Consider the following 19,664-nt stretch of genomic DNA (forward strand, 5'->3'; position numbering starts at 1 on the left):
TTGTCCAACTTTGAATCTTCCTGACTCCAGGGCGTGCTGTGTACATACTGCAACACGAGGGAAGACAGACACATATGTTCCTTAGCTGGTAAACATTTAGAGGCAGGCACTGTATATGCTGCAGGATGCAGTGCCATTGGCCATAGAGCTGCTGAAGTCTTTTGCCACGCAGACAGCAAGTAGTAACATACAGCAAGTGATAACATGCACCACGTAGCACAGTGGGTGTCTGCTCCATGGGCAGCATTTGCAAGCGTTGCCAGAGCTGAAAAAGCAGCAGAGAAGACTGGAGTGAAAGTGAAGGGGTCACTAATTGGGAGGGGTAAAGCACTGCAACACTTTCACCTCGTTTTGAAAGGATTCAATTTTAATGCCCACAATCACGGCACAAAATGTTGGACAGCAACACACAGAAGTCTTTGGGGAATTCTCCACTTTTGAGGCCAGACACAAAGCTGAGAGAGAGCCTTTATGATACAGGGACAGCCACCTGAATTCAGAATGTTGAACCAGAATTTGAAAAATAATAATAGCCTGAAGGGCTGAGCAGAACTTGGAAGCAATTCTAGGACACACACATACAGCCTTCCTCTCCCATCAAATCTACAGGCTGAAGATGATGATTCTTGGCCAGGGTTAAAAACCAAACAAAAAGTAGTTGCATCATGCCTGTCAGCTGTTGCAGGGAATTGCGGGGAATTCACGTTCATCTGTCTTTAAAGAGCTCCTATCACACTCATCACCATGGCAGGCATCCATGGTATCATCGGGTGGATCAACCAGGAGGATGTTTAATTGTTACATAAAGTCGTAAAATCCCCAATAATCAGCAGTGGAAAGAGAAAGCTACATGTGTTTCTGTGGGAGTTTGGGGCCAGGTTCTAGTAGTCCAACATGAGAAGAGCTGGGAGCATGGACCCAAGGAAGACACTTCTAAGGAGAAGCAGGCTTGGTTATGAAAAGAAGGAGCACCACCCATGTAGGATCACTTGTATCTCCTTTCATCTCCTCTGCTACGGTGGTGTCTGGATCTACCCAACTAGTAACTAACTAATATTTGATCCTGTGTGGAAATGGGGAGAAGATGGTGGAGAGGCTGAGGAGAGGACAGCTTTCCAATGAGCCATCAAAAGTATTGGCTAGGAATTAGTTTGTGTGAGTTGGAAAAACAACCAGTGCAGATGCTATAAAATACATGGAAAGATGGTTAGGTGGATGATCTGAGATTCCCTCTCTTTTGTGCTGCCAGAAGCAGTAAGATTGCAGGTTGGAGATAGTTCTTCTATGCAGTGTTTCCATTGTCAAACTGTCTGTAGTGGAAGAGACTCCTGGAGTCCAATTTCCCAGAGTATTTGACAGCTTCAGCAAAAAGCTTTGTCACCTGTCAATATAAAACAGAGGAGGACTGAGCATTGCAAAGCCTTCTGCAGAAGGCTGAGTAATAAAGCAGGCTCCACACTTCTACACTGTCACCCTGAAACTACCCTATGCAGGTACAGTCCTTGAGTCCATCCAAATCAATACCAATTTCAAGGTGACTGTGCATGGGTGTTGGCTCCAGCCCTCTGGAGCCTGCCTGTCCAGCTGGAGAGATGTAGAGGTGCTGGGATTGCTTGGCAACACAGCTCTGTCCCATGAGAGCTGTTGTTTCCCCCTACAGCCCAAGCCTTTAAGAGAACACAAGGTTGTTTTCCTCTCTCAAACTCAGAGATTAAAACTCTTCAATCAAAAGCGTTCAAACGAAATGCATCAAGCAGGTGTGGTAATAAATTTTGGATGGGGACCCCTGTTCTGGCTGTCAGTGTGTGTTTTGCTAGTAGGCAAAGGATGGGTCTTCAATTTCCCATTCCTGCTAATCATGTTTGGCATTATCCTGTCTATGAACTTACAGCTTGGCATTCTCTCTACTCTCCACTTACTCCAATCACAGCAGAAGATTTTGCACAGCTGGACACCAGTTCAAGTCACTGGGTTCCATATCAGTGCCCACTGAAATCAACGGGAATTTGACTGCTGTGCTTATTGAGAGCCAGATGAGGCTCTTTTGTGACAGTTGAAGCCACTTGCAAAGGAAGTCAAGGTACTGCTGGCAGCAGGAGTCCCACTTTGCATTACCAAATATCTCTTCCCCTATCAGTATGTGAAAGGGGTTTGTCAGGAGCTACAAACACATAATGACTGGCAATTGGGGACTACAACAGGACAGGCAGCAATTCCACTTGGATGGCACTTTGGAACTGGATTGCTCCAAGGATCATTCAAGAAAGCCCAGCTACATCCTGCTGTAAGGTTAAGGACCGTACTGGAAAAACATCCCACTAAAAAACCTGTTCCCATGCATAATTTAAACATGTTACAGGCAATCCTGTGCAAGACGTTTGCTCTGAAGTGAAAATGATACAGCAACAACTTCAGCTGCAGTACAGGACTCAAGATTTTCTTCTTTTTTTTGTTTTATTTTGAGCAATGTTATTTTGTATAGTAGCAAAAAGAAAATACTTTCAAACAATTGTGTTGCCATGATTTTCAGGCACATTATTATTTGTCAGAGATAATGAGGGTACAAACACACTGGAATCTAAGGTCACAAGTGCTTGAAAGTTCTGAAGGCTCTTGTGACTAAGAGGAGAAAGAACAACATGGGAAGTACCTGGAAATTAGTGAGCAGAGCAATCCCACTGTCAATAGCCATCCTCCGGATCACATAATTATCATGGACAAACTTGGTGTTGCTGTTAGGCAGGTTAATCACCAGATCTATTTTCCCATCCCTTACCAGCCTGAAGAGACAATGCACATGACAGTATCACAGTGTCTTGCTTAATGAAAATCTATGATGAATAGCACAGGCATGCAGGTAAACAATGAAAATTTTCATTTGAGTTTAGTCTTATATCCCAGGAAAGGAGGGTTGAGGGGTTAAGGCACTAAGCTGTGACTCAGGAATTTGGGCTTTATTTCTGTTCTCTTCAGTGATGCAAAGCAATATTCAGCGTTCATACAGCTCAGCACAACTCTGTTAAAGGCATAACTGACTGTCGTTAAAGGCTAAATATTCAGATCCCACGTATTCCTGCGTGAAAATGTAACACGGAGCAATACATCCAAGCCATATTAAATAGGACTGTTCAATGAGATGTTCATTAATTAAGCTGAAACCTCCCTGCGGTGGCAATTCCAGACAGAATCAGATAAAACAAAACTTTTGGATTGAATCTGAAGTCCCATTAAATCACTATCATTGATCTCAAGAGGGCCAGCAATTTGCCCCTTGCTGTCCTGGATGTTAATACAAATTTGACAAGGTGAGTATTGCTCTTACCTTCTGACCACAGGGAGGCTCGGATTCTGGCTTTCCTGTGATGGCCACGCCACAGGATTTGCCGGGATACTGTTAGCATTGAGCCAGTCCGAGGTTGCTTCTGTGGCATAAAGCTGTTAAGGGAAAAAAGGTTACTTACTGTGTGCTTCATAACACCGAAACTTTTCATTTAACTCATGTGGGTCTGACCCAACACACAGCCTGGTTGTCAGAGCTGATTTTGGAGGGCATTTTTCCATCACAAGGGTGTCTCTCCATACAGAGACACATACAGAGAACAGCATGGCTTTCCCAGCTTTCTGTTATCTGTGATTTGCTGATGGAAGATAGTCAATGAATGGTAGTAACACATCCAGAAGCAGTTAAGTGGCTTAGGAAAACCTAAATCCCTCTGATTTTCAATAGGGCTTAAGTTCAATCACGTACAAATTTTTATTGCCCCCTTTTTTTTTTTGCCACCCCCCCCCCCCCCAATTGTTGGCTAGCACTAAGTTTTGAAAGGCAGAACTGTAAATGCAGTAGTTACACTAATGCCACTGAGGAAAATAGCACTAAATACTTAATACTAAAAAGCTCTCAACAATCTTCTGTGGCTGTGTCATCAGTTACCTTTCAGTAGGGATATGGATGCAAAATGATGCAGAAGAGCTACAAGAGGGATGTAAACACCACAAATTTCATATGTCTGCAGCTTGTGAATATCACTGAAGATGAAGCACTGTAAAGACCTTCTCCATACAAAAGGCTTCCTCTTCCTCCCTTCCTGTCATACATGGCATCCTGTTGGCATTTTTGTTTCTTGGAGAACTTAGAGGAGTTTATAATGTGACAACTGGCTGCAGGCTGATAGCAGAGCCAAGGTTGTTCTTGCCCTCATGACAGTCCCATATGTTCAATTAAACAATCATGAAAACTTTTAGTTGGGTGATACCTGCTGACTTTACTGATCACTCAGCTAAAAATCCCTGTTGTACTTTGAAACGTCTTTTTTCTCTCTATCTCCAAATAAACTCCAACATTCTCCATTCCTGTAGCAGGCTGAGTATGTTTCAGATTTTGAAAACTCTCTAGCTTTAAATAACTGAAACCACCTACCTTAAAACCTTCCTTATGCAGTAGTTCTGCTACGCTGAGGAATCTAGGCCGGAAGGACTTCTGAAAAAGGAAATTTATTAGATACAGCATCAAAGCTAGGATTTAGAAACAGTGTTTTGTTAGGCAAGACAAAGCTCCTCCAGACTGTGCTAAGAGGCAAACACACCTTTCTGTGCTGAGTGTGTGTGTGTGCGCCTGCAGAAGTGTCTGAATGTGCATGTACAGTGCCATTCCAAGAAAACTGTCTGGATCCTGTGCTCAAGTCACTCCCAGCTAAGACATATATTGTTACAACACCAGGGTAAGTGTTCCCATACTAAGTTTAACTGCAACTACAGAAGATTTACTACTGCATATTAAGTACCTGGGCAATTGCCTTCTCAAATACACCAACTAGAGTCTCCTCTGCTCTTAATTAAATATCTTTTCATTGATTACTCAAACATCTGGCCTTCTCTTCTGGCAGATAACATATATGGACAGGCTTTGGGCTGACTTTGGATGCTCTGTTTGCAAGTTCACGTGAAGAAGAGCCTGTGTATGCATGAGTTCATTTCTAACTCCCATGGGCATATAGAAATGGAAAACACAAAACCACTCAGGAGACTGGGACACCCTATTCCCATGAGGACCTGAATGCCCAGGTACTTAGGGTACCTTTGAAAGACTCTCTCATAATGCATACCCAGATCCAACATAACTTAGAAGAAGTAAAGATAAGACAACCTCCTGTAGACATCTGCACTTGAACAAGCCATTTTAGAGCAACAAGTGAGTGACAATTTGATCCCAGCATAGCTTTCTTTGGGATGTTGAAGGTACAGCAATGCAAAGATCAGATGCAACATATGCCCTTCTCACTGCCAAGGCAGGCCAAACCTTGCTTTTAACCTTAGCCTGGTCTGGCCATTTGCAAGTAAGATTATCGCAAGCTCCCTTGTCCCTGCTGGAGCTACTAATAGCTTAACCTTTATGGGTGAGAGCGCAATATTCTGAAGGGTGAATGATTTCCTATGAAGAAAAGGAGTCAACAGGGGGTTTTTTTCGAGCACTCTGGAAAGAACCTCATTCTGAAAGCCATCTCGTTCTGTACACTAACTGGAAAATATAAATATACAATGTGACAGGGTTGGCAGCCTCCCAGTCAGAGAGAACGGTTCTGCCTTCTGGTCAGGGGAGCTGGCTTTCACAACAGTATTATAAACTTCTATCAAACATGTACTGAACACTTGTGACACATAAAACAGCCTTTCCATGAAAAGAAATTACAGCTGTCAGCTTGCATCGGAGCAGCCTCAGATTTACAAGCTGGCTGAAAGAACCTGTGTAAGAAACCATTAGTTACTAAAGGTGAAAAGTACAAGCAGATTTATTTAGTGGAAGATATTTATTGTAGGAGAATTGTATTCTTTTTCCTTTATTGGAAAAGTTCTTTTTCTTATAACCTCTCTCTCATGTTTCCTAGCATGCCTTGCTATTTGTAAAGGGCTACATCCTCAGTTAATTCAATACAGCTACACCAGTTCTCACTAAGATCCAGCTCAAAATGAAGCCAGCTCATCTCCTGTGATAATCTGGAATTCTGTATCCAAATCCACTGTGGAGCATGCAAAAATTCTTGTACGTAAGGAACCAAGGCAGAAGGTTACCTTGAAACAACAGACTTGGAGTGCTGGGATTTAAAAATAAAATACTCCATCAATGCTTTCCGCATCTCGTGGTCACCAGCACAGATGTAAGACAGATGCACTCCATCCCAGAGATATCACTGAATAGCCCAATCAGGAAAGAAAATAAAGTGAGCTTTTCAACTCCTCTTGCATAAAATATAAATTATTTAATGGCAGACTCAGGCTTTCAGCATCATAGATTTCTCAGAATTGTGAAAAGAAAAGAGGTCAGATTATCAGCTTGCATAAACTGGCAGAGATTCATTTGTCTAACAAGAAAGCCGTACTCCATTTACCCTGGGAGAGCATCAGGCCTTTAAAATCCTGGGGAACCTCAACCTGTGCAATGTCAGAGAGCGTTCACAACTGAAGGACAATCCAGCGGACTTGTGGTCCTGGCTGGCTGCCCAACCTGCCTTGTGCTGTCCCACAGATGTCAAGGAGCGCTCGTCTGTTTGACCTTGAGGATGATTACTTTGTTAGCAACATTTCTGCGTGGCCCTAGTAGGATTACCACTGGAACTGCAACCTGTAAGTACACCAACATGGAAGCCCCTCAGCAAGGCTGGGTTCATTACCTGGGTGTATTGGGACCTGTTTGGACTGCAGATCACAGCACAGCCATTTTACTCTTGATTTGCAAAATACCCCAGAGTGAAACGTTTGCAAGGACACTAAGATCTCCCTCTCTACTATTGTTAACTACATCTATTTGACTTTCACCTTCAAGAAGGCAGCCTCCTCTCACCTCAACATAATTAATAGCAGTGGCATAAAAGGTGCAGTGTACTGAATAACCTAAATATGTTGAGCCTAGGTACTTTTAAGGGAAGCAGAATTCAAGACCATTTGGCTTCTTATTTCTCTCTCTGCAAGAGCTAGAAGTCCAGTCTAAAAATCAGAGCAAGCTGCTAGTCATAAAGCAATGAAGCCTCTAAAAGCGGGGTATGTTTTGAGTTCACCATCCACATAGCACCTTCCTCAGAGACAACCAAGTGGGCTGGCGTACATGCTCCTGACAAGAATGAGCCCCGAGTGCACCAGAACAGCTTGCAGAAACCATCCTGCAGTTTGAAAGCCAGGGGCCTCTGCCTGGGGAGGGACCTCCACCCCATCACAGCAATGACATTTAAACATTAAGTGACCGTGGAGAGGGGTGACCTGGTATCTGTCCTTCTGAGCCTGTATTTCCCCTCTGAGAATACACTGACAACTTTGCTAGTTTGAGGTAGATGACCTCATGTTTGTGATTAAAATGAGAACAACACTGCTGGTGTTCACAGCCCGCCTTATGCCGCATTCCTTGTGCCTCTTGTTTCTGCAGTGAGGGGCTCCCCTTTCCTCCAGCCTATAATACTCAGGGAAGACCACTCATAGTCTACACATCAGGGCTAGGTCAGCATTTCAACCTTCCCTTCTCACAAGGCTTTATTTCCCCTCTGTTTGGAAACGGACCATCGACAAGTAGGTAGGTGACAAACTCCAGAGTGGTGAGGGATAAATACGTGGTTCTCAGCATTAACTTTACACTCCTTGTTTTGGAGTTTAATCATATAAGAAATATGCTGAGATGAAGAGAGACCTTTAAGCAATTGATCTATTGTTTTCAAGTTTCTTTTGCAAGAAAATGAACTGTAAACCACTCATTAAAAAGGACAGAATCTTGTTACTTTTAAAAGGTTTGGATGGTTGAGATTTTGGGGTTGTTTTATCTTTTTTTCCCCCCCTTTTTTTTCTTAAGACCTTTGTACAAAGAACATTTGGCTCAGTTTAACATATACTGACACAGAACCTACATAAATGCTTTCTATAGCTGAAATTACTCTTTGCTGCCTGTTCCCTTTTAGCTGCTATCAGGAAAACAGGCTTAAATTTTAAACACTGGGCTCTCTCCTTTTTTCTTCCCCTAGCTTTTCTTTTCACCTTTTTAAAATGCTGTTTTAAAATCTGCAGTGATTAGATATACAGTAGACATACAGTACCAACTGCCCAGAGTTTCATACTGAACTTTTAAACTTTATCTAGGTAGCAAGCAAAGACTTTTCTGCTAATTTGAGGTAACTTAGAGCAACAGCTTCAATCCATAGATGTGTGTATATATGTGTATATTTAAGCACTAAGTGGTAATCTGTGTTAGCAGAAGTCACATTCCTTTCTGGCCACTTTTCACACACTTCCTTCACATCTTCTCCTGGCACAGACAGCCCAACTCATTTCGCACACCCTAGTTGTCTGACGAAAATTCATCTGTTCTATTTTTTTGTTTTATTGGCTTTATGCAATCATGTAGGGCATAAGCTTGTTACAAGCACAATGGGGAAATGGCAGGAGGCAATCAGTTGCCTTTATGGGGCCCAAGAATGTTCTAGTTGCAGTGGAAATGTCTGAATTTTTTTGAGGAACTTACACACATCTCAAAGTTTACAAGTGTATCTGACTTCAGCACCTCCTGCAGTTGGTAACTATCCTGTGACAAAGAACCAACACTTTTTTCTTTTCTGCCTAGCTACCTTTTCATCCTGAAACACACATCCTCCTTACTGATACAGAACTGTGAATGGTGCAGGGCTGTTCCTAAGGCAAACCCATCCCAAACTGCCTCATGTAAAGGCTGTTTGCAGAAGCCATTGCACTGGAGGACATTCCCATAATGACACCATTTAAACTTTGTCACGTATAGCAACTTTGAGGGATGCTGACAGCAAGAGATGAAACCCTAAAGTCCAAGCTCTAGTCTGGTATGGAATCACTGGACCTGCAGAATATGGGTCTGACAGGCAGTCCCTAAGAGGAGAGAGCTCTGGCAAGATACAGAAACCAGAAACATTCCTAAACAAATGTAGCGTTGGTTCTTCCTTTCTGAGCTACTTACTCCTAGCTGATAGGAGCTGCATGGTAGGGAACAATATTGACCACACACCATCATCAAACAGGGAAAGCAATAATGGCAGCCATGCCTCTAGGGAGCCAGGAAAGCAGGCTGCAGGGTGAAGACTGTTGTCCTTTAATCCCTTGCCCCACTGCACTCAAGTACATTCCCATCATGACTCCAATGAGGAGAGGAACGTGACAGTGCCATGCCTGGTGGAGGTCTCATTGCCTGACAGTGTTACACCAATAAGTAGCCACACAACACCCTAACAATATCATGTCTTCTACACTATCAGACAACACTACAGCTCTGCCTGGAATGAAATACATGCATCTATGGGGAAAGCTTAGCAGGTCCAGCTTTGCAGTATGGAAACCATCTCACTGTTTTGGGGGGGGGGGGGGCGGGGGGCATGGAGGGGAACTGCTTTCAAAAGGGCAAGAGGCAATGTACAGATGAAGGGAGTTTATATATCAGGATTGGGAAGCAGCATCCCCAGGGTTCCCGTTTGGGAAGGAGCAAGGAGTAGGCTCTGAGTTCTAGCTGGGACGTTTCTCTGAACTGATCATCTACGGGCTTTGTTCCCCACAGGAAGGTGGCTTCTAACTCTCTGATCCCAGGCCTCTGTTTGCAGCAATCCTGGGGGTTTGCCCCCAGCAAACTTCTGCAGCTCCCAGTAGAAACTATCAGGAGCCAGACGGAAAAAAAAAACCAAACAGGCCAGCCCCAGGGAATCCAGTAAAGATCTCTCCATGGTGTTTGTTCCTCACTGTCTTACTGCACGTCAAGACGGATTGCAGAGAAACATATTTAAGCCATAAAGACACATGAATGAAAACAAGGCAACAGTTACTGAGTTCCTCTGTGTCAGTCCTTTCTCAGCTTTGATTTTTAGGACTTACCTGGATTCCAATCAAAATTCCTTCCTTAGGAAATGTAAACCCTGTGGCAAGCATAGCCTTCTGGAAGGCAGAGTACACATCCTCCCCAAAGCATGCGACCTGGGAAAAGGCACAAAGAAGGTGGCATGAGGGGAAAAAACAAAAACAATCCAAAAACATTGCTTTAAAAAGAAACAGGAAAATTGTTAAATAGGCTCTTTTGACTCCTTCATGCAGAATCAGACTGCTTTTGCATGGAGCCTGCAGGCAGAGGGGGGAAAAAAATAAATCAGAAAATCATTACAGACAAATCTCGTAATTTTAATGAAGCAATAACGAAGGAATAAGCAACGCTTTAGTTTCAAACAGCACACCAAGGAGTAACAACAATTGATTCTGCTGAGTTATGGGAATGCTGTACACAGCCTCTGCTCCAATGTTTGCAAGTGCACTGCAAATTGTTTAACATTATATAATGCTTAAATACCAACGAGTGTTCTGCATGCAGGCATGTTTCTCTGTGTGTACACTGCAAACTGAGGTAAGACAGCGCTTGTGCTGTCATGTACTTCTGGCATTTCTTGTGAAGATAAACCACAGTATATAAAGATGCTTTTCCATTAAAAGTCCACAGATGTACAAAATTCAAGTAAAATGTTAGTATGTACTTAGGAAAACAACAAAGCAATCATGCCAATTCATAATAATTTATTTTATATAAACAAAAACTTGATAAAGAAAGCAGTAAAAATCATTTAGCTGTTTTCCATCATTCAGAACTGCCTGTGGAGCTCAGTTGCTTACAGACTGTCATACGGTAATGATCTTCTGAAAGAACTAAACTGTGTTCCTTACCAAAATTTGGAATTCTGATGACAAAAAGAGGAATGCATGAGCTTTTGTGAAAGTTAAAAAAGAAAAAAAAAAAAACCAAACCCAAACAACCCTCACTTTTTCTGGCCAACTCCACACTTGTTGAAAAACAGTCAGAAGCAGAAACTGTCACAGATTTTTCTCTTTGAAATAAATCTACACGCGTATACAGATGGGATAAAGGGTCTGATTGAGAATTGCTCTCCCATTTTCCTCTTATGGTCCTTCCCATCACAGAGTGAGCCCTCACATTCATGGTCTCACTGTTACCATGGTGAGCAGAAACCAGTATTTCATGTAAGAAGAAGAACAAATGATGATTTGCCAGATCTTCTGAAGTAAAAAAAGAACCACCAACCAAACAAAAATCCCACAAGGGAAGGGATTAAAAAAAAAAAAAAAAAAAAATCACCACAACTAGTATCTCAGCTTTTCTCTAAAAACTCATCCTTGAGTGTTCAGTCCGTTCTACAGTGTATCTGGCTGAGGGGTTACGCATGTCCTGGACTTTCCATGGTAGCGGACAGCCCCCTGTGTTCTAGGCTTGGACCAGGGGTTTCCAGCTTGCCAGGAGAGGTTTATCATTACGGTGTGGTCAAAACAGCCACAATGCTCAAAGGGACCCCCAGCACAGCGTCTTCTACTGTTGTGGGAACCACGACTTCCAGCAAAATACATGTCTGCCAGATAGATGTGACAAATTCAAGCCCAAATCAAGCTCTGTGTGTGAAAAATGTCTCTGAGGAATAATTGAGCATTTTACCCAAAGCAAGTTATTATCCTTACTTCACTCGTAAGAAAGACTTTCATAACTGTCACATTTTATGGCATTTGTGAATATGGATCTTTCCAACTCATAAAAGTTAATAATCCCTCCTTTATGATCAAGGTAATCTCTAACTCCATGTAAAGCTCAGAAAAATAATTCTTGCCGTTAGTTACATTTTTATTCCTTTTTTTTTGGGGGGGGGAGGGGGGGAAGGGGTTGTAGTGTCTGTGTAGTCAATTTTGTTCTGAAAATAAGGAAGTGACGGAAGTCACTTGGCTTTTTTCTGCCCATTAACTACACTGAAAGGAAATCTTCTGCAATACTGATTTGCCACACATTACGAAGAGCAAAATAAAGTAATTCTGGAGAGATGTGGGAGACCTAAGGCTGTTCTTACCTTGTATCTGGGTATAGTAATTTTTCACACTAAAATGCTAAGTGTTTCCTAATGAAAATAGCTCATGTAGACATACCCAAGCTCATTTCAAATGGAGCAGCCCAGACTCTGCCACCTGCCTAGCTATGGTAGAGCCGAGTTAAGCCTAATCTAATTGCCTCAGTATTTAATCACTTCCCAAGTGGGCTTTCTAGCCCAGAATAAGTTTCTTGCTACCACAACTCTTTTTTAGAAGTAACAGAGCAAGCAAGTTTAAAGATAGCTTGGGTATATCTACGGAAGCTATTCACAGCTCAGCAATAACTCATCAACAAACCTCTTTGTTCTAGATGAGTTAATATATCTTCAAATGATGTAGACAGAAACCTGTACTCCTTGAGGGGTGAGGGCTCCCATCAGTGCTGAGCCTACACAGGAAGAGGAACAGCTTTGTGCCTTTATAGTGTGCCATGCATACACCAGAGACACATTTCAGAAGCGCCTCACAGCCCTGCTGTAGAAAGAGTGGGTAAAGTAGCCCAGTCTCCCCCTCATCCTATCGACAGTCAGTACTGCAGCCATCACATTTTATTCACTCTTTCTTGCCTTTTGCACCTTGGGACATGCCTTGGTTACCAGGCAACAACAGAAATATCACCACACACATTTGTTGCCTTTAAGTAACTAGCACGTTCCAAGACCAAACGCTCGTGACCTGGAGTCTCGATATTGCTATTCTGGCATGTGTCGATGGGGGGTTTTGAAAGCTGTAAGCACTTGTCTGTCTAGAAGCAGGTGATTCATAAAATGGACTGACACACTGAGAACCTCCCAGAACCTGACAGCTCTCAGATAAACTCATTTCAGGCTGTCACACCAACCAGGTCCAACTGGGAGCTGACATGCAGGTAAAGAGAGACATCCAGTGGCTGAATAAACTGGTTTTTCCAGGACAATGTATTTTTACAGCTAAGAAAGATGTTTTCAATTTTCTGAAGAAGCTACAGATGCCATCATGATTCAGGCAGTAATAAGATCACTTTCAAAGATTCATGATGTTTAAAGGCAACTTGGTTTAAAAAAAAATAGCAAATCTAAAAGATACCTCCCCAGTAGAGGCCATTTCACATCGGAGAACAGGGTCAGCATCTCTCAGCCGAGACCAAGAAAACATTGGGGCCTGGTGAGAGAAAGAGGGGGGAGGGAGAAAAAGAATGAAAATTTAATGGATCATTTTAAAAAAAAAAAAAAAAAACCACAAAAAAAAATCCAGCTACACTTGGTAATGACAGAAAGAGACAGACATGAATTAATCCAAAAAAAGCAAATGTACGTTGCAAATGAGTTCCCCCAGCATCTTGATGATGAACTGGAACAAATAAACATGTATTTCACCAATAAATCATCCTTCTAACTCTTGCAGTCCTGCTCACATTCTGATGGCAGATTTCTAATCTGTGGTAGCCCACTATCACTATCATTTTTAGGACACATTTTAAAACAGAAAGGCTGTGAAGCATCTAATTCATGAAACAAGGAGAGATACTATCTGAAGCCAGTCAGTTTTTCTGAGAAAACTGTTCTTCAACAGAAATTTTTGATTCATGGGAATCAAACCATTCCACAAGAACGCACTCTTCTGGTGTAAACCAGATGAAACTTTGCAAATGATTTTCATATTTTCCCTCTCCCACCCCAAAATACACACCCATAATTTTTTTTTAATCTTTTGTATGAAAATATTAAAACCCCTGATCATTATCATTATCTGAGGACTTAGGTCACTGTGGTCTCTGAGTTCTCCCGTCTAATTTAACCTTAAAAAAAAAAAAAAAAGAGGGAGAGAAAGAAACTCTGTTAAAGATCCAATGACCACATGTGGCAAACATGGAACAAATTTTCTGCTACGGAATAATTTTCTGTAGGGCTTCTCTACATCTTAAACTACTAATCGCATTTGCATAAAGACAGCATCCTTGCTGCTTAAAAAAGAATCTATTTTTAAATCCAAAGACATAATTCTGTTCTTGGAAGTCTCTGAGGGTAACACTGCAGTCAAGACAGCTGCTGTTTCATGACACCTAACAATGACCAACTAAAATGTGACAGCAGAAATGCATTGCAAAAGGTTTCTCAAAAAATGTCACGTGTCTTCGTGACTTTTAGGTCAGTTTAGCTTCTTCTATAAGTAAAGAGAAAATTTTTACAGTGGCCAACTCTACAGTCTCAAGCTGAGATATGGCAGTCAAGGTGGATTACTTTTTAATGCACATATTGTCTTGAAAGGTAACAAGCAACAAAGCCTTCCACCAGCTCCCTAACTTTTGTCTGCCATGAAGATGAAAATGCATCAGCAGGAGCAGACTCTGGTACTGCAAATAAATTCTATTTAAAACTTAGTCAGTCATGCTCTATCCAGGATTTAATCTTGGTCAAGCCATGATACTTGCATCACTCTGCAAGAAAACATGGCAAGACAATATTTCAGTCACTAAAGCTAAAACGGTGGGACTCCAAATCCACAAAGGAGCAGCTATGTTGAGAAAGAAGAAAAGAGTTTCATATTCTCTTTTCAGAGCATTTAAGAACTGCTGGAGAAAGAAAATCCCATTTCCATGCAAATATTCCGAGCAATAAAAACATAAGAGGACAGAAAATACGATGCAAGAATAACAAGAACCAGGTTTAACTGGAATATTTTTCAAAGTTTAGCATTTCCAAAGGTATTAGCAGGTTATTATATTTGACAAGTCCACACAGAACATAAGCAGTAGAAAAGGCTTTGTAGTGAAGTTTTCAAGAATATAGTTGGGTTTTCCGCTCTGTAGCCAGCATTCCCAGGAGAGACGAAACTCTTGACAGTTTAGCTGACAACAGTGCAGAAGCCCCAGGTCTAAATAACAGAAATTTATAAAAATAAATAAGACTCACAAAAAAAAAAAGTCTCAGATTAGAATTTCAGATAATGCCTATCTGTGGCATCAAAATAAAATGTGAAGCTACTTCTAGACTGACTGGCTTGCCAATAACCTGAGCTGGCCTGGGCCACAGATTTGGCTTGCATTTTAATAGGTCTGAACATTTTATTAGTAGAAAGATGTTAGGTGTTTTCTGTTTCCTCAATTTTCACTTGATATGGAAGCTATTAAAGCTTGAAAGTTTCTGTATAAACAATTCTCATTATCCATTTTATTTTCTGCACTGCTGTTCTAGATTTTTATGATTAGGAACTTCAATTAATTTTTTTTCTTCCATTAAGTATTCAAAAATATCTACAGTACCCTTTGCTATCTTGGGTGCTATATAAGCTTAGTAATTAGGAAAAGTAAAATCTTGGCCCCACTGAAATCAAATGATCCAAGACTTTCACCCCCATTTTAACTGGTGGTGTACATAAAGGGGATTCCATGCGTTCAACAGCCCATGTCTCAAATCCCGAAAAAAAAATCTGGGTGGCACTCAAAACACAAATTTGTAATGTCCACACATATATTAGATAGTATTATGAAATAGTCTGAACTTCAGTGTTCAATTCTGCAAGTGCGTATTTATTATGCAGTTCATAAACATGATTCAGAGTAGGTTAGAAGTAAGAAATAAAGTAAGATTGATTTTGTTAATAATCACTGGATAATTTTCCTTTGATTTTTCTCTAAAATTCCCAATATACATTATCTTGACAGAAACTACAAAAGGTCAATTTGGCCTTTGACCAATGAGTAAATTGTTCTCTCTGGGCATTGAAATACTAATTGCCTATTAACGTGCTAGGTCCTGGCTCTGTTGTGGGTTTTTTTTGGTGTTCTTTTGGAACCCATACCTTAATCCCAACATATTTGGATGGAATAATGGGATGTTCCAGTGTGGGGAGGGATGACTCATTAACCTCTTTTCCAATCATCACTTTTGTGGCCACGTCGATGAAGTCCACACCCAGAGTCTTTGATACAAAAGGGAAGGAGCGTGAAGCCCGCAAGTTGCACTCTATCACCTAATAAGATTAAAAAGGAGAAATACCAGGGTCAGGCACTGTGCACTGAAGAAATAGATTGATTCATATTTCTGGAAATCAGTCCTTACTCGTCTTGGCAGAGATGCTCTTCAGATTGCCAAATAAGAGACAGAAGTTGTGTTCAATATTACAAACAGTGATGAGGGATGGGTAGTGGCCAGCTCGAGATACAAGGAACCTGATGTTCTTCTGTAACGGAGTTTCATCTCTATTGTCTGAATATTAGAACTGAGAGTAATCCAGAGTTCACTTCGGAAAATGTGTTTTACTATACCCTAAGTTAATGTGCAAGAGGCATGGAAACTTATGCACAGGCATTAGGTACAACCTCTAGAAGCCCACCTTGTTCTTTTTCCATGGTAATGGTACTTCATGAATGACTGGGCTATCCTTACCGACTTTCCTCATCTACACGTGGAAGTCATTCCATGACCCAAGCAAGAAACAAAGAAGTTCTGCATCCTGCTGAGAAGTGGACCATGGAGTTCATTAGCAAAAGAGTAATTGCTGTAAGTGAGAACGAAGGGGGAGTGAAGGGGGGCAAGAATAGGTAAGGTAAGACAGAATGGAAAAGGGGGGTTTATCCAGAGAGAAGGCAAGCACAGCTGAGGGAAAGCAAAGAAGGAAAAAACTCTTCTCTTCCTCTGTGGAGTTTCTGAATAACTATGTGTGAAACAGAAGAAAGGTGAAGAACGGTAAGTACATTTTTCTCAACTAATAGCCCAAACAGGATCTTTCACCAACAGTGCATCTCTTCTATATCACATCAGGTTTTCTTTCCATTCCCCGCTTCCTTAGTCATACTCTTGCTCACACTCCTCTGACCTTCTTCCATTAGCAACAAAAAGCCAACTGTTACCCATAAAGGGTCAGACATCCGCTGTACTTCTGTTACTGATAGCTACTAGGACCACGCTATTTAGATAACCATCTTAATGGCTTATATTAAAGGCTTAAACACTTAAATTGTCTTGCTTTCTTTCCAATACCTTGGAAGGCTTATTTTAATGATCGAAATAGCTAAAGATGAGAGAGAATATCGGAGATCTAAAAGCAATGACATTCAGTTCAGAGGATGAGGTGCAGGTCCCAGTGCTGTCAATCATATTCAAAACTGATAATTTTGGGAAGGACAGCAGCCCACAGCGAAACAAAGCTACTGCTAACAGACAATGCAACCAGACTCACTTCACCCTCAATGTGAAGGCAGGGGAGGATGCTCTCTCCCACATAGACAGGGAGAGCTGCAGGACTAGGGGTGGCATAGGTGAGCCACACATCGTCAGACAAGGCAAGTTAGAAACCCACTGCCCGCTGCTGCTACTGCCACAGAGCTTCCATGGTAGGGACCACAGGAACCATGCATCTAACTATCCAAAGCAGAGCCTGACCTCCTCCAACAGCCACCAGAGCTCTTACCAGCACATCGTTGCCTCGCACCAAGAACTGAATGTTGAATGGACCAGAGATGGCAAAGGCATTTGCAATCTTTTTTGTAGCAGCTTTTACCTATAAAAATAAAGTAAAAATGTGTGTATATATAATAAATAAATAAATCCCACAAAACAGATAACATCGTGGCAATAAATCATCTTACATGTGGATTTCTTTAAGTGTTGTATCTCTCTGCCCTAGCATATTTTTTCTCTATACCCTCATTTTGGCAATAGCATTATCTTTCAGAAACAAACATGTTTAATTTGCCTGGTAACCTAGCGTCTGAAGCGCCATTTGAGGGCAGAAGTAAAAATTAGCTTCGTGTGTGTGTGTGAGAAAGCAGGGGAAAGAAGGAGAAAGAGAGAGAATAAAAGCCTGCCCTATCTGTTGCAATTCCTACACTGCACACTGGAGCCTTTATACCGTTCTCAGTGAAATAATGAATAATGATGTTTTGCCATTTGAGATTAACTACTCAGTTTTACAAGTGTCCCAAAAGACTTTCACCAACGTGCCTGTCCCATCACAGATCAGTGGGACGTGTCTCAGCAGATATACTCTGGAACAAACTGGGAGAAAACACTATGGTCTTATTTTCTAGGTTTGTCAAGAAATCATGTGCCATTTCAGTACAAGCGTTTGAATAGCTTTGCTCCAGGAGATTACTGTTTTCAGAACCAAGGCCTTCGACATTCTTGTAAACAGAGTTGGAGCACAGACCATTGCATTACAGCTCTTGCTAGCTTCCAAGCAAACCCTTAATAGGATGACGTCACAGCGGATGGCACATTTCATTTAGAAAATGCATTTTGACAACTAACTCTGTATCACTAGGTTTATTCTTGAAAGGGGAAAAAGTCAAGATTAGGTGAGGTTCATTCATCCTGATATCCTTTCTGGAAAAGCAGGCACCTAGAAAGTCATACACCTGATCTAATCATTTAAGGATTGTGGGAGAAAAGGAAGTGGAAAGTGCAGCATATATATGAATTAGACAGTCCTCTACTGCTATGGAAGCTGGTTCTAAACCAATGAAACAAAAAATCCAATGGGTCTGAAAGTGTGTACATCTACTGCTTAAATTAATGGGATACAGTTCAGATGCTCCTATGTACAGTGCAGCCAATCAGAGGGGGCACACTGACATCCCACACTTGCAGATATCACACTGGCCTTTAAAAAAACATTGGTGATTTGATTACGCCACTGGTGATTGAGTTCTCCCAAGCAAAGAGGGAAAGCAGATGCAAACTCTTATTTTCTTTTCTCTTTTCAGTGCTAGTGCAACGCCTACCTTTTCCAAGGCTCCCTGGCTAATATTCTGTGTGGGTAACATGAGGGTGGCATCTCCAGAGTGAACGCCTGCATCCTCCACATGCTCTGAAATAGCATGTGAAATAACCTGCATACAGTAACAAGAGAGCAGTTAGTCACCTCACCCTCTCTCATGAACCGTTCCCCCATCTCCAGCACAGCATCCTAAACAGAGCTGTATCCAAAAGAGGATATAGATGGGGGGGGGGGGGGGGGGAAGGGAATTTCCCAAGATTTTGGGGAGAACAGGCCTGAAGTAGACACAAGGCATATGAACAAGGGGATCATGTTAGTGTCTTTCATACCATGGTTAGGCAAACTGCAAACGTGATAAAACCTACCACAGTCTGGAGATCCTAAGGCTTCCTTCCTCTCTCTAACACACATTGCCTCAGATGGTAAAAGCTAATTAGGCTTTAAACCAGCTCTCTAAGTTCTGCTTGCCACAAACACAAGAGAGTTGTCATTCCCCAACAGAAACAAGTACGGACTAACATCATTTGTATATAATTTCCCCCCCCCCCACTCTTTTATGGTGTTTTAATCATGGAAAAAAGCAAGCAGAGGGAGTTCAGGCCTAAGGATTTAAATTGAATCAATTGCATCAAGGTGCACTACCTCAATACTGAAAAAGTGATCTTGTCTGCTGGTTAAAAATGAAGACTGAAAACAGCATATTTCTGTTAAATGAGATGTTTGTGATTTTTTTGTGAGAACTGTCTTTGATTAGTAACGAAATGCAAGGTGAAGTTGTAATAATAAAACAACTGTGGTAATATCGTATCACATGCTGGTACAATTCTGATGAAAGTAATTTGTGAAGCCAGTGATTTGCAAATCCAGTAAAAATTACATTCTAAAGGATTCATTCACATGGTTAAGCAATGCTTAAAAAAAAAACCCCAAAGTATTTAGATGCATACAATAAGGTAGGTTGAGCTTTTCAAGCACGATGTTTTTGAACCTAAGATGAATTCATCTTTTCTTGTTTCTCTACTCTTCTCAGCACGAATCCATGGCTGTATAGTAAATCATTCAAACCA

General features: G+C 41.5%; 1 protein-coding gene across 1 annotated transcript in view; it reads right to left on the bottom strand.

Moving 5' to 3' along the window:
* Positions 1-346: 346 nt before the first annotated feature.
* The window catches only part of CPS1 (carbamoyl-phosphate synthase 1), a 103,903-nt gene continuing 84,585 nt past the window's right edge, over positions 347-19,664 (bottom strand). The window contains exons 32-40 of the mRNA XM_050899842.1: positions 18,602-18,709; positions 17,290-17,379; positions 15,679-15,849; positions 12,964-13,038; positions 9,862-9,960; positions 4,418-4,477; positions 3,323-3,435; positions 2,651-2,780; positions 347-1,381 (exon numbers count right to left, since the gene is read on the bottom strand). Of these exons, the coding sequence (XP_050755799.1) occupies positions 1,283-1,381; positions 2,651-2,780; positions 3,323-3,435; positions 4,418-4,477; positions 9,862-9,960; positions 12,964-13,038; positions 15,679-15,849; positions 17,290-17,379; positions 18,602-18,709 (945 nt within the window). The 3' untranslated portion in view covers positions 347-1,282. The remainder of the gene's footprint in view (positions 1,382-2,650; positions 2,781-3,322; positions 3,436-4,417; positions 4,478-9,861; positions 9,961-12,963; positions 13,039-15,678; positions 15,850-17,289; positions 17,380-18,601; positions 18,710-19,664) is intronic.

This window comes from Gymnogyps californianus, chromosome 7 (genome assembly GCF_018139145.2).
Source record: "Gymnogyps californianus isolate 813 chromosome 7, ASM1813914v2, whole genome shotgun sequence".
NCBI lineage: Eukaryota > Metazoa > Chordata > Aves > Accipitriformes > Cathartidae > Gymnogyps > Gymnogyps californianus.